General features: G+C 41.1%; 1 protein-coding gene across 3 annotated transcripts in view; it reads left to right on the forward strand.

Moving 5' to 3' along the window:
• Window positions 1–13,521, forward strand: part of LOC107384019 (ephrin type-B receptor 1-B) — a 331,212-nt gene that overhangs the window by 116,536 nt on the left and 201,155 nt on the right. For all 3 annotated transcript variants that reach the window (XM_054739931.2, XM_054739946.2, XM_054739938.2), the window contains exon 3: window positions 445–1,126. In XM_054739931.2, the coding sequence (XP_054595906.1) occupies window positions 445–1,126 (682 nt within the window). The remainder of the gene's footprint in view (window positions 1–444; window positions 1,127–13,521) is intronic.

Raw genomic sequence — 13,521 nt, forward strand, 5'->3', positions numbered from 1 at the left:
GGCTGCCATGTAGTCTGTGTCTATGTAATTGTAATTCACTAGTGCATAATCTGAAATTTGTTACTCACCATCTTTCAAATGTTTCAAATCAGTGCCCAGTAACACTTAGCAAAAATGGCAAATGCTACTGCAACCACAGTAAATACTCAGCCATTGCTCCTGCAGTGGTACGAGTACTACAACTGCCTTTGCATCATGTGGGTGTACAGTTGTTAGTAATTTCAAAAAGAAGGAAAGATGAATAAGCCGTCTAGCACAAAAGGCTGATTTCTTTTTGTTTATCCAGGAAGAAGACTCATATTTAGTGCCTTAGGGAGGATAGTGTTATGTGTAAAAACTCTGTGTGGCTCAGCCAATACTCATTTCTTTGACAAAATTAAAAAAAGGTACTGCAGTCTCATGATTACTAATGAGTTTGCATTCTTCTTTTCTGTCTTTCTGCAGTGGGAGGAAGTGAGTGGCTATGATGAAAACCTTAACACCATCAGGACCTACCAGGTGTGTAATGTCTTTGATTCCAGTCAAAACAACTGGCTTCTCACCACCTTCATCGATCGCCGTGGAGCACAACGCATCTACGTGGAGATACGATTCACCGTACGAGACTGCAGCTCCATCCCGAACGTCCCCGGCTCCTGCAAGGAGACGTTTAATCTGTACTACTATGAAACCGATTCTGTCATTGCCACCAAAGGCTCAGCCTTCTGGATGGAAGCCCCTTATCTCAAGGTGGACACCATTGCTGCAGATGAAAGCTTCTCACAAGTAGACTTTGGTGGACGCCTGATGAAAGTCAACACGGAGGTGCGCAGCTTTGGTCCACTGTCCAAAAATGGCTTCTATCTGGCCTTTCAGGATTATGGCGCATGCATGTCGCTGCTATCAGTCAGGGTGTTTTACAAAAAGTGTCCAAGCGTGGTGCAGAACTTTGCAATCTTCCCAGAAACCATGACCGGGGCTGAAAGCACATCCCTGGTGATTGCCAGAGGGATCTGCATCCCCAACTCAGAGGAAGTCGATGTGCCTATAAAGCTCTACTGTAATGGAGATGGAGAATGGATGGTTCCTATTGGCAGCTGTACGTGCAAAGCCGGATTTGAACCTGACAATGGCAACGTTTGTCGCGGTAAGAACACAGTGGATCAACTTATCATGACTAAGCTTTAGTTCTTGAGTCTGTTTCAACTTCACTTCCTAGTTACACATTTGTTGCCTTTCATTCTTCTTGCACTCACAAAATAATGAACCACTCACAAGGATTTCAATCCATCCTTGACATCTTATATGAATTTATTTTATTTTGAACTTGTACCAAGATATAAGCATAGCATAGATCACAGGTTTTCTACATCATTAAAAAGGCTGGATCAAAAATGTTCCGTAGAGCTGAGAATGATGCGCTTGTGCGTTTCCTTTTTTTTTTTTCTATTTATGGTCATACACACTTTAGGAGTAATTCATTTCCGTTAGCGCTGAGTCCTAATCTGCCACGAATGGATCACTTTTAAACGTCCTACCTGACTGACTTGGAGAGAGTTTGACTCTCACAGTGTGATGTGTGAAGACTGAGTTCTGAGGTAATGATAACAACTAGAATCTAAAGAGGATTAATGCAGTTTTATGTTTCTGGGGTTCAAACTGCCACTTTGTTTCTCTTCTTAAGTCTACTCTAGTGTATCTATGGGCTTTGCACCTTGTTATTTTGACACACAAACACACACACACACACACACACACACACACACACACACACACACACATAGAAAAAAATACTCAAGGTGTCTGATGATAATTTGAGTGCTTTGGGGCTCTCAGTGTGGTGCTGTATTGGTTGGGCTGCCTCAAGCGCTTGGTTGGAAAGTATGTGGAGCCCAGATAAGATTGATTGAAGCCCATCTGTTCAGATCAATGAACAGATATAGGCATGCCATTTATCTACAAAGCACATTGCACTGTGTGTGACTGCTTCCACTGTGTCCTCCTTGCATCTTGCATGACTTGGTCTCCTAAGGAAATGTTCATCACACCTAGAAAGTGCACACACACACACACACACACACACACACACACACACACACACACACACACACACACACACACACACACACACACACACACACACAACCACTCTCAGAAAAAGCAGCAATGTAAACAAAGGAACTAGATGATCTAGCTATTTTCTTCCATGTAAACACCTCACTCTCCGGAGAATTGGGTGGAATCTGTTGTTTTCTCGTTTAATCAGAGAGGCTCCTCAATAACAACTACTCCTCCCTTGCATTTTACATTTTCCAATATTTGTTTTCCTAAAAACTTAAAATCCATGGTTAAAAAGTCATTCTAATCTGCTAATACTCTTGAAAGCTACAGCAACCAGTTGTGAATCGTAATAGCGTGACTTCATTTACTGTATAGCCACTAACCAGCAGTAAACACAAGAGCTAGTAAAACATGAGAACAACATTAGAATATTTATTTTAAATTAGAATATTTTCACATATTGAGGACAGCATGGTGCAAGGGCGTTCTGCAGCTGACCAGAGGTTTCTGTAGTTCTTAATTGCTCAGTAGAGTACCAAAAACAAACAAGCATTACCTCTGTTTTGGCCAGTGATAAACAACTGGTCATTTATTATTTATTTAGAAATAACATATTTCACTTTAGCAAAAACCATTACTATTCTCAAAACCCATTCAATATAAACATGAAATGGTGCTGAGATTATGAACACTTATTTTACTCACTGATAAAATAATCCATTTTAGTTTCAAAAATACAAAGAGAAGCAATATATGTATACGTGTTTATGCTTTTTTAGGATTATGGGGTAGTTTTTGGTTTTGGTATCTGATAAGGAAAATGTTTGATTTAATATTTAATCTCTCTTTCACATGGAGGGTAGATGTAGTGAGTCAGAGAAGTGTGTCAACTTAAGTTAGAGCTGCACATAAAAACAAGTTAGGTTGTCGTAGTCTGCATCAAGAGTGCCACAGTATGAAGTTGTTCATCACAAGAACGTTTACAGGACTTTTAAAAAAAGGTAGACATGAATTATATAAATACTGTGTTTGAAGGCTGCATGTTTTGTGGCATTGTAAGACATAAATCCATTATTTTTGATGCAGCTAATAAAAAACGATGAAATCCTCTCTACAAGACTATTGATTTACTCAGTAGAGTTGTTATTTTTTTACATTTTTCAACATCTCCGACTGATGTAGGTAAACTACAGAGATGCATCAACTTATTTTATTTAGTTTGACTAAACTAGGCTGTTGTCTGAAAGTCGGACCGGGGGGGTTGCTGTTGGATTGCTGGCTGTAATGCACATGAATCTCCTGCCCCCTTCCCCTCCTTCCCCTCCGGCTCGCGCGGTCTTCGGGGGCCACAAAGAGGGTGTCCGCAGGCCGCACATGGCCCGCGAGCCGTCTATTGAGAACCACTGGTGATTGGGTATATAAAAGTTTGATAACTAAGGAGTAAAAACCGATAGCGATATTTTCAGGCCAATATCGGTAAACCAATAATATCAGACACCCCTAGTCTAAACAAGTTTGTTGACTTTTTTTGTCCCTGCACAAATTTAGTGCAGCTCTAGTACAACAGTCTTGTTTCTTATGGAAATTATAATTTTATTGCTTTTGTTTCTAAATAAAAAGTCCTGTTGTCTTTTAGGCCCACAATAACTTTTTTGTTGTAGAACTCCTATCAGCGGAACCATGTTTTAATTAGTGACAGCTAGCATTTGTGTGTATGTGTGACACCTGCTGTAAGTTGTTCTGATAGGCCATGTAGAGATGTACTCTGCAACGATGATACCAGCATGCCATCCTAATTACCGGCTCCCACACGAGCCATTTGGGTATCCCCTCCTCTTTCTGCCTTGCATTCTCTCTCCCTCTCCCCCCCTCGGCCATGTAAGCAATCTGCTAAGTATTTTATCACCTCTCTGGTAAATCGAGCAGAGACACTCAAAACAGCACCCCGCCACCTTCACCAGTGCTTAGCGTGTGTGTGTGTGTGTGTGCCCTGCTCAACTCAAGTACCTAAGAGACACTGATGTGATGGTTTTATTGAACCTTCTCATAACCGTTGATGGGGGGGGGGGGGGGGGGGGTCTAGCTTAGCGACTGATGGAATCACCTCGACTGTGTTTGCTTTACATCGTCTGCTGATGTAACCATTTATCATGATCTTTACAATCCTAATATCAAATGTGATTAAAACTCCCCGTTAAGCTAATTATTCTGGTGTTGGAAAATCTCAGAGTGACTGATGTGACATAAATTGCTTCACACTAAAGCTTCCCTAGTTGATAAATACTAAAGAAGTGAATTGGGACGTTCTTTATAGTTTTTTCCCCTTAAGGATTTCTATTCTTTAAATATTTGAGAGCTTTTATTTATAATATCCATGAATACCTTATTATTTTCCATATTTTTAATAAGAAAACTCATTTAAACTCATTTCTTTTTCCTTTCTCTGGCCATTTTTATGCAAAACACATAGATGCTCTTAAATTCCCGAGTCTCTTCACAGTTTAGACTTAAAAGCTCTGTTGATAGTGAAAAATCATTAAAAATGTAAAGAGTATGTTTTCCCCCCACAACTTGTTTTTCCACCATATTTGAATTATATTTGTGTGTAAAAATATAATTGCCTGTAATATCATCTTGGAACAAATCTATTTAAAACTTCTTTTAGCTTGTTATTGCACCCCCCGTTCCACCCCTCCCTCCAAATATCAATGCAACATCCATGATTATGTATTTAAAAAGTTAGATATCTACATAATTCCCCCATCCACCACCACCACAACCCGAGCAGTCCTTCAGCCCCTCAAAGCAACGTGAATCTTCTCAAATTTGCTCACACCGTTAGACTCCAGTGGTCTTTTGACATGCCACCGCATTAATATTACAAATATTCAAATAACTTTATTTAACATTCTGCAGGCTGACAGTGGCAGTAGGAGATTCACAGCCCATTGAGCAAGCGCCTTTCCCCAGACTAAGTGCCGATTCATCATGAATGCCTTACTCCTGTCTAATGGCTGCCATCATGTTGCTCACACACACACACACACACACACACACACACACACACACACACACACACACACACACACACACACACACACACACGCACGCACGCACGCATGCACACACACACACACACACACACACACACACACACAGAAGTGGATAGTACTTGTTCTATGTCTGCATTTTAAAAATGTTAAATGCAGTGACCCTGGCTCGTTTATCATACCATTAACCCTTAGCTGAAAATCACATGAATCCTGATATAAACTCTTAAAGGGCTTATTGTCATGAGCACAACCGGTGGATTTATTTCTGTGAAGCCAAAATAAGACGGTAATGCTTTTAAATCCTAGAAACACAAGAAAGAACTGAAAATCTTCAGTAATTTTTTTTTTTTATCCAAAGCTTTAAAGTTCGTCTTCAGACACTGAAACTTTTTTTTTTACTTCTTTGTACATCTCTTCAGAGTGTAAAGGATCTGACAGATAGGACCCGCAAAGGCCCCATAACCTATTAGAACTAATTCCAGCCCATTTAGCCTTGTCTTTTCCTGTTCTATGGAGTTTACTTCATTTGCAGTGAGGCATCCGTGTGTACTCACCATCACACAATAAAACACACACACACTGACGTCCACTAAGTCACCTTGAAGCCCAATTAAGTAAGCATCTGACTTTTCCTGTTCCTATTAGTCTTATGGCGGAGGACTGGCGTGATGAGGGCAGGATGGAGTGGTAAAAGGAAGAGACAGAGAGAGGCTAGACGAAAGAAGAGGGTGAAAGACTTCTTGTTTCCATGGTTTTCAATGGGCTGAATAGAGGGGTGGTGGAGAGCAGTGGTGAAAGAGCACGACCCAAACAAAAACTCTTTGAATTCAAGGTCCAAAGAGAGTGTTTCTAATGACCCCAAACACAGATGCAGTGCTCTCCCTGCAACAGCAGTCAGTCTCTAATGATGTGAGGGGAATCTAGGGATTTTGTTCACACATAATGGACAAACCCACCACAAACAGAGCTGTTCTTATCCTCGACGGAGGGACACATAGTCCTACTTCTATTATTATTTTTCTTCTTCTCTCTGTATTTCCTGTCAGATTGTGCTGTCTTGTTCTCAGGCCTTTTCAGTTTGGGTCTTTTTTCTGAGGCTTTTCTTGTCGTCGCCGTCTTGGTTTTGCCCTCAGCCGCTGCGCTGGAACATTTTTTTTTCTTTTTAGGAGATATCACTTTGACCTAACATCTCCACCAATATGTGTCACAAAACCCCACTCACTTCTCCTTCTGCGTGTCAGATTTTATTCCTTATGCTTTATTCTTTTGCTCTCCTCTCCCATCCCCACTCAAAGTGATGGAGGTGAGTGTTGAAGGCCAGCCGGAGTCAGCTCGTGACACGGGGGGACAAAGAACCTCAAACGCTCTCCAGATGGCGGGGGCTCCGTATAATCTGCCTGTGTCAACCTTTGCTTGGAAACAAAAGCTGGTTGCCATGAGGGGCTCCCCGTTACCTCCCACACCAGACTTGACCCCCATCTATCAAATTGCTCACTGGATGTTTTTAAATTCGGGTGGCATTTCCAGAAAATCCTAAGAAAAAACATTGGTGGACCTCAGTTTTCTTTGAAACTTTCCCAAAGTTGCACACCATCTTGAACAGAAATCAAAAAGAGTTGGCTTCCTCTATCATCCCCATCTTTCCCTTCTATTTTGAAAAAAAAAAAAAGTCCAGCAGGCAGTAACGAGGCAACATGGTGAGCCCCTCCGCTGAGTGCCCTCTTGTTTAGGAAGTACAAATATCGCCCTCTTTATTGCGTTTTATTTGTTTACTCTCCCGCTCCCATCAGTGTCCATCAACACACACTGTCCCGCTAATAAAATGGCTATGTCTGCTCAGTTTGACAGCTGAGGGACACATTTCAATTCCAGAAAATTGTCTCGTCCCTTCCTGGAGGGCTGCGAGAGATGTGGGTTAGTCAAGGTTATTTCATGAAACTTGTGGACTGATTAGAATTGAATTGCAATTATAGAAAGGGCTAATAAGCGTCTGTTCATTCCTCCTGCAGTGACAACTCGACAACAAAGCAATCAGAACAAATGTGGGGAGAATCAGACTGAACAAGGCTCAGGTTTTATGTATTTCTAAGGCCTATTTAAAGGGACAACTATTCCATATATATAACAAAGTAATGGTATGCTGCTCTTTATTCCCTTTTGAACCATACATGAATAATATAAAATTCACTAGCATTTTTTTTCCTTGTGCAAAATGTTTCTGAATTACAAGACATCTACACAAAAATGAATGTTGCTGTTGATACTTCTAAGAGCCATGTAGCTAATGTGCAAACTATTTTTTCCTTTATTGTGTTGAAGCGGCTGCAGTATTTTAACCAATGATGCAAGTATATCCAGAGAGAGGGAGAACAGCTTATTTATAGAGATTTTGTTTAGGATCTTGAGATGAATTGTTTTGTTTTAATAATTTTTTAAACACAGCGTAGTAAATGTTTTTTTTAACCTTTTTTTGCTGAGAAGTTTTAGCTAATGCTGTAGCCTTCCTCAGAGCAGTATCGGTGTTAAAAATCGCGAAGGCTACGGCATTAGCCGAAACTCGTCATCAAAAAAAAATGTAAAAACAAATCTTCTACTATGTTGTGTTTAAAAAATAATTAAAACAATGGAATGTTTACACAGAAATATTGTACAAAAGAAGATAATTTGTTTTCTTTAATGCTAACTGCTGATATAACCACTGACAAGCAATATCAATTTGCTCTTATTTTGTTACTTAAAGAGCATCATACAATTCTTGGCTTTAAAGGCGTTGAACAATCATTTAATCAATAAATTTGCAGGGACCTCTACTAGGAATGAATGCCTTGTGAGTCGTACACTGGGCAAAGAAGCCCAAACGCATCTGTTTCAGGAACTAGAAGTGAGCCACATCAGAGCTGCGCTACAGATGGCAGAATTTAGACATTTGTTTCCTGATATTTGGATATCTCACCTGGGATTAGCTAATAGCAATGCAACTCTACCACTGACTCCATTTGCTCGGCAACATTGATGTTTTATTTCCATAAATAACTCATGGAGGACTTCTGCTGTGTGGTGGTGTTGCTAATTCTAATGGTTAGCTTCGATTAGCTGAAACATTCTCTGCTGTTTCCTGGACACTAAAACAACAACAGCCTCTCCCATCACAAGTCAATATAGGTGAGTCCATGATTGTTCATGGTATGGTTGACTAAAAAAACCCTTATTTACTTATTATTTCTGATTATAATCAGTCACGCTGACTTTTCATGTAGTCTGAACATGAAAACAGTCTTCTAAACCTAACTCCTGCATTAGCTTCTGATAGAAAATAGATGGTGAAATGCCAGGATTTGAAAATCCTCACATATCTATGTCACACTGTGAATTTGCATTCATGGCCTCGCCCAGCTTGGCTCATGCATGCAGGAAGGCTTTTTCTTTTTCTTTTTGCAGCGAGGAAAGAGAGAGCGGAGACTAGAGTGTCTTTGTGATAGTGACTTTGCAACATGGCTGAACACGTTCTGTTAGCAAATCAGAAGCAAGGTGCATACCATTAATAACAATGAGTAATCCTGTTGTTTTCAGCCCACCCCTGCAATAGCAAACCTCTTCATGTCAGAACAGGAGCTTCATAGCTTTTTGGGCATTGCTTTACACAGGAGAACACTGCAATGTATTGAATAAATGAGTAAACCACACTTTTAAGTGACAGTGTAATGTAGAGTTGTCTATTTTCGTGAAATAGCTTTTCACTGTCTATTTTCTATCAGAAGCTAACACGTGAGATAGGTGTAGGAGACTATTGTCAGCATGAAAAACTCAGAGTGACCAATTCATATCAGAAATAATTAATTATTAAGCTCTTGAACCCTAGGCCATTTTTCTAAGATTTTCTTGAAAAAGATGTGCCCAAAATGATTTGAGTGAATCTTATAAACTACAAGGTTTATTTGAGCTGTTTTGGTATCAAAATAAAGGTTAGACTCTAAAGATTACTCTAGAATTCTAAAAAGCACTACTTATGTCACTGATTGAGAGTAACACGATCTAGAACACAGCGGAAATGAGAACCAAATCTGTTCCGCCTAAAAGAAATCCACTTTATGATGTTAAAAGTCCTTCTAAAATACCTAGTTGCAGCCTAAAACATCTAGAAATCCACATGATTGGGTCTAAACATTTGCTGACCCAAAAATCATGAAAAAAAGGAAGTATAGAAAAGTTAGAGAAGTTTTAGTTGATTGAAATCCAGAAGAACCTCTAATTGGACCATTTTGGGCAGGAGGTGGAAAACAATGTTGTTATTGTTTAGACTAGCTTCTTCCCGTTATGTATGTGTGTAGTTTGCATATAGTGGTGAATATGGTTTTGGAACGACTTTGAAACCGGAAGTCGCTCCGGACCCAGTACCGAGTCCATCAGGATTGAGAGGTTAGAAGTTGGCTTTTCAGTGAATCACACCTTTAAATTGAGTCAGGATTTTATTCTGAGTCTTCATAAGCTTTTAAAATCAATGCAAACTCACTACAGTCCAGGTCAAAACCTGCAAAATCACTGCTACAGTTTACTCCAAGCCTTTGTTTAACCAGCCCATGTGAACATGCTCCCACAAAACATAGTTTGGCTGAACTTTGCATGTCCAATTTCATATTTTAATCTTATTTGCTATAATCCCCCGCATACTTGGAGCAAACTACATTACACTTCCACTGTAAACGCTCCCTAATGTGTTTCTGATTTAACATACGTGAAAAATTAAGTCTGTGTAATTTATGTGATGACACCATGCATTATCCTGCACCGTCTCTGCTCTCTGTAACTAGGAAGGTCACATAAAACACAGGCACAGTGCATTCACAATATGCAATTATGTAGCAATTAGACACCTCCCACATAATCTGCATCGTGCCATGTCATTGGGTTTGTGTAATAACATGTTTTCATTGACAGTTAACTCAGCCTGTACTTTTCTGGGTTGAAGCGTGTTGTTCCGCAGAACCCAGAAGAAATGTTCCTTTTCAAACTGAGAGACTGGAGGAGAGATTGATCCTCATCAGCTGAGTCACTTCATACCAAAGAAAACGTTTTGTTGTGTACAGATTGTGCTATAATTTCCACAAAGACATCAGCCTCAATATACTGTCAAGCTCATGCCTCTTTTTTTTTTACATGAAACTCCTTTGAATAACCCTAATCTTAATTTTTTGGCTAAATGGAAATAAATCCAGTTTTATAGCTACCAGTACTGGATGTTTGATTGTTGATGATTCTTATGCATTATTTAAGAACATTTCATAAAGTGACAATATGATTGTGCTAAACTTTGTTCATTTTGTTATTACTTTTATTAAAATAATGAAGAAGAAGAAGACGAAGAAGAAGAAGAAGAAGAAGAAGAAGAAGATATCATTTCTATAGCGCCTCTCAAGATAAAAATCACGAGGCGCTTCACAAAAACAAAAAATGTAACAATATAAAAAAGAATTTAGAAAATAGTTAAAAATATATTTAAAATTAGCAAAAAATAGACAATTGTGATTATAAAATGTAAAGAAAGAGAGAGAGTGAGTAGGAAAGAGGGAAATCAGTGGATCCTGAGGAAGGTGGAATAGGTGGGGGGAGCAGAATAAAGAGAGAGTGGTGAAGAAGATCATAAAAAAGTCAGCTTGAACAAGTGAGTCTTCAGCTGCTTTTCAAAAGAGACCACTGAGTCCACTGATCTCAGGCTCAGGGGGAGAGAGTTCCAGAGTCTGGCGGCCACATCAGCAAATGATCTGTCACCTTTGGTCTTTAGCCTGGTGCGCTGCACAACCAGTAGGCTTTGATCACTGGACCTCAGGGACCTGCTGGGGGTGTAGGGACTAAGAAGGTCACCAATGTAAGATGGTGCTTGTCCATGTAAGGCCCTATAGACCAGAACCAGGATCTTGAAATGAACCCTGAAGTTGACTGGCAGCCAGTGAAGCTGGAGAAGAAGCGGGGTGATGTGGGTGTGTTTGGAGGACTTGGTCAGAAGCCGAGCACAGGCATTCTGAACCACCTGTAGACGGTTCAGGGAGGTTCTGCTCAGACACGTGAAAAGAGAGTTACAGTAGTCTAAGCGTGAGGAGATGAAGGTGTGGAGAACTGTCTCAAGTTCAGAGCGAGACAGAATGGGACTCAGCTTAGCAATATTCCTAAGATGGAAGAAGGAAGAGTGAACAAGAGAACTGACATGAGAATCCAGGGTGAGAGCTGGGTCAAAGGTCACACCAAGATTCCTGACGGAAGGTTTGGTGTGAGAAGCAAGCTGACCAAGAGAGTCTCTGACTTTGGGAACCAGCTTGTCTGGGGCACAGATGAGGATCTGAGTCTTATCTTCATTCAGCTGAAGAAAGCTCCCAGCCATCCAGGTTTTGATAGAGTCTAAGCAGGTGTGTAACAGCTGCAGCTTAGACATCTCATGGGGCTTAAAGGAGATGTACAGTTGGATATAATCTGCGTAAAGATGGTAGGAGATTCCTTTGAAGGAGCTCAGGATGTGCTGAAGAGGAAACAGATAGAGGAGCAAGAGCAGAGGCCCCAGCACAGAACCTTGTGGGACACCATGGGTAAGGGAGGTGGTGGAGGACCTAAACTTGGAGACAGCCACAGAAAAGGAGCACTCAGAAAGATAAGAGGAGAACCACTCCAGAGCAGATCCTGATAGGCCTACCCAGTCTCTCAGCCTCTGCAGTAGCAGGTGATGGTCAACGGTGTCAAAGGCTGCAGTCAGGTCCAGCATGACCAGAACAGAACAGTCCCCTGCATCACTGTGAGTCAGAAGGTCATTAGAGACCCTAAGAAGAGCTGTTTCAGTAGAATGAGCTCTACGGAAACCTGGCTGTAAGTAATCATAGATGTTATGTTCAACAAGAGCAGCTGTGAGTTGTTTAGCCACAACCTTTTCCAAGATCTTGGAGATTAACGGAAGTTTAGAGATGGGTCTGAAGCTGCTATGGAGAGAGGCATCAAGACTCGTTTTTTTTAAAAAGCGGGTGGATTACAGCGTTCTTAAAGTAAGCAGGGACCGGACCAGAAACCAGGGAAGCATTCATAATGGAGAGCACGCTGGGACCGATGGACTGAAAAGCACTTTTAAACAAAGATGAGGGTAAGATGTCGAGGGGGCATGCAGAGGTCTTCATAGAGTTAACTAGTTTGGTTAACTCAGGCAAAGAAACAGGAGCAAAGCTATCTAGGATGATGGGCCTGGTTGGATTCGGGAGAGGCAGCGATAAGGCTGAAGGAGAGATGCTAGATCTAACCTTATTGACTTTGTCCACAAAGAAAGACAGAAAGTTCTCACAGTCTGTAACAGAGTGGATGGAGGCTGTATGAGTGGCAGGAGAGACGATGCTGCTGATGGTGTTAAACAGCACCTTGGGGTTCCCTTTGCTCTGGGACACCAGGTTGGAAAAATAGGAAACCCTAGCGTCTCTGACTGCAGAGATAAAGGATGTCAGAAGATCCTTTAGGTGCAGCAGATGGACGTGGAGATGGGTTTTCTTCCACAACGCTCAATTTTTCTGCATTGGCACTTCAGGCTGTCATTAAACCAAGGAGTAGGGTTCACTGCAGGAACTGATCTGGTTCTGACAGGACAGAAGTTGTCCAGAATGGAGAGGCAGTGCTTGCTAAACTGAGAAGTTAAGGAATCTGGGTCGTTATCAGAAGAACAGGGTGGATAAAAAGCAGCAGAAAAATTGCTAGCTGTGCTCTTATTAAGAAAACGAGAACTAACCATACGGCAAGCAGGAGGTGGGGATGCAGAACCTGACAAGTTAAAGAAAATGCAATGGTGATCTGAAATATAAACGTCCTCAGGACAAACACTGTCAGCATTTAGACTCAGGGTAAAAACAAGGTCCAGAGTGTGCTCCCTGGTGTGTGTGGGGCCAGAAACATGCTGGGTAAAGCTGAAGGAGTCCATAAGGCTGGAGAAATTCATGGCAAAGTGATCAGAGGGATCATCAACGTGGATGTTAAAATCACCAACAATCACCAGTCTGGACAGCTTCACAGTGGAAGATAGAAAGTCACTAAACTCCTGAAGGAAAGAACTGTTTGGACCAGGTGGACGAAAGACCACAACACAGTAGAATGGAGCCTTATGCCCAATTTTAATCAGCTGCAGTTCAAAGGAAGCAAAGTGATCAGAGATTGTAGAGCTACATGGAAGATGGTCACCGAAAACAACAGCTAGGCCTCCACCGCGACCAGAACCCCAGGGCTGGCTAAGAAAAGAATAACCACTCGGGCAGAGTTCAATCAGACCAGAATAATCAGATGTTTGCTGCCAAACTTCAGTCAGATACAGAAAATCCAGGTTTTTAGAGAGAATTAAATCATTGAGCAGTAAGGACTTATTGTTAAGCGGGTATTTAATAGAGCCATGCTGAGTGAGGTGGAGGAATCAGAAACT

The sequence above is a fragment of the Nothobranchius furzeri genome, chromosome 11 (genome assembly GCF_043380555.1).
Source record: "Nothobranchius furzeri strain GRZ-AD chromosome 11, NfurGRZ-RIMD1, whole genome shotgun sequence".
Lineage (NCBI taxonomy): Eukaryota > Metazoa > Chordata > Actinopteri > Cyprinodontiformes > Nothobranchiidae > Nothobranchius > Nothobranchius furzeri.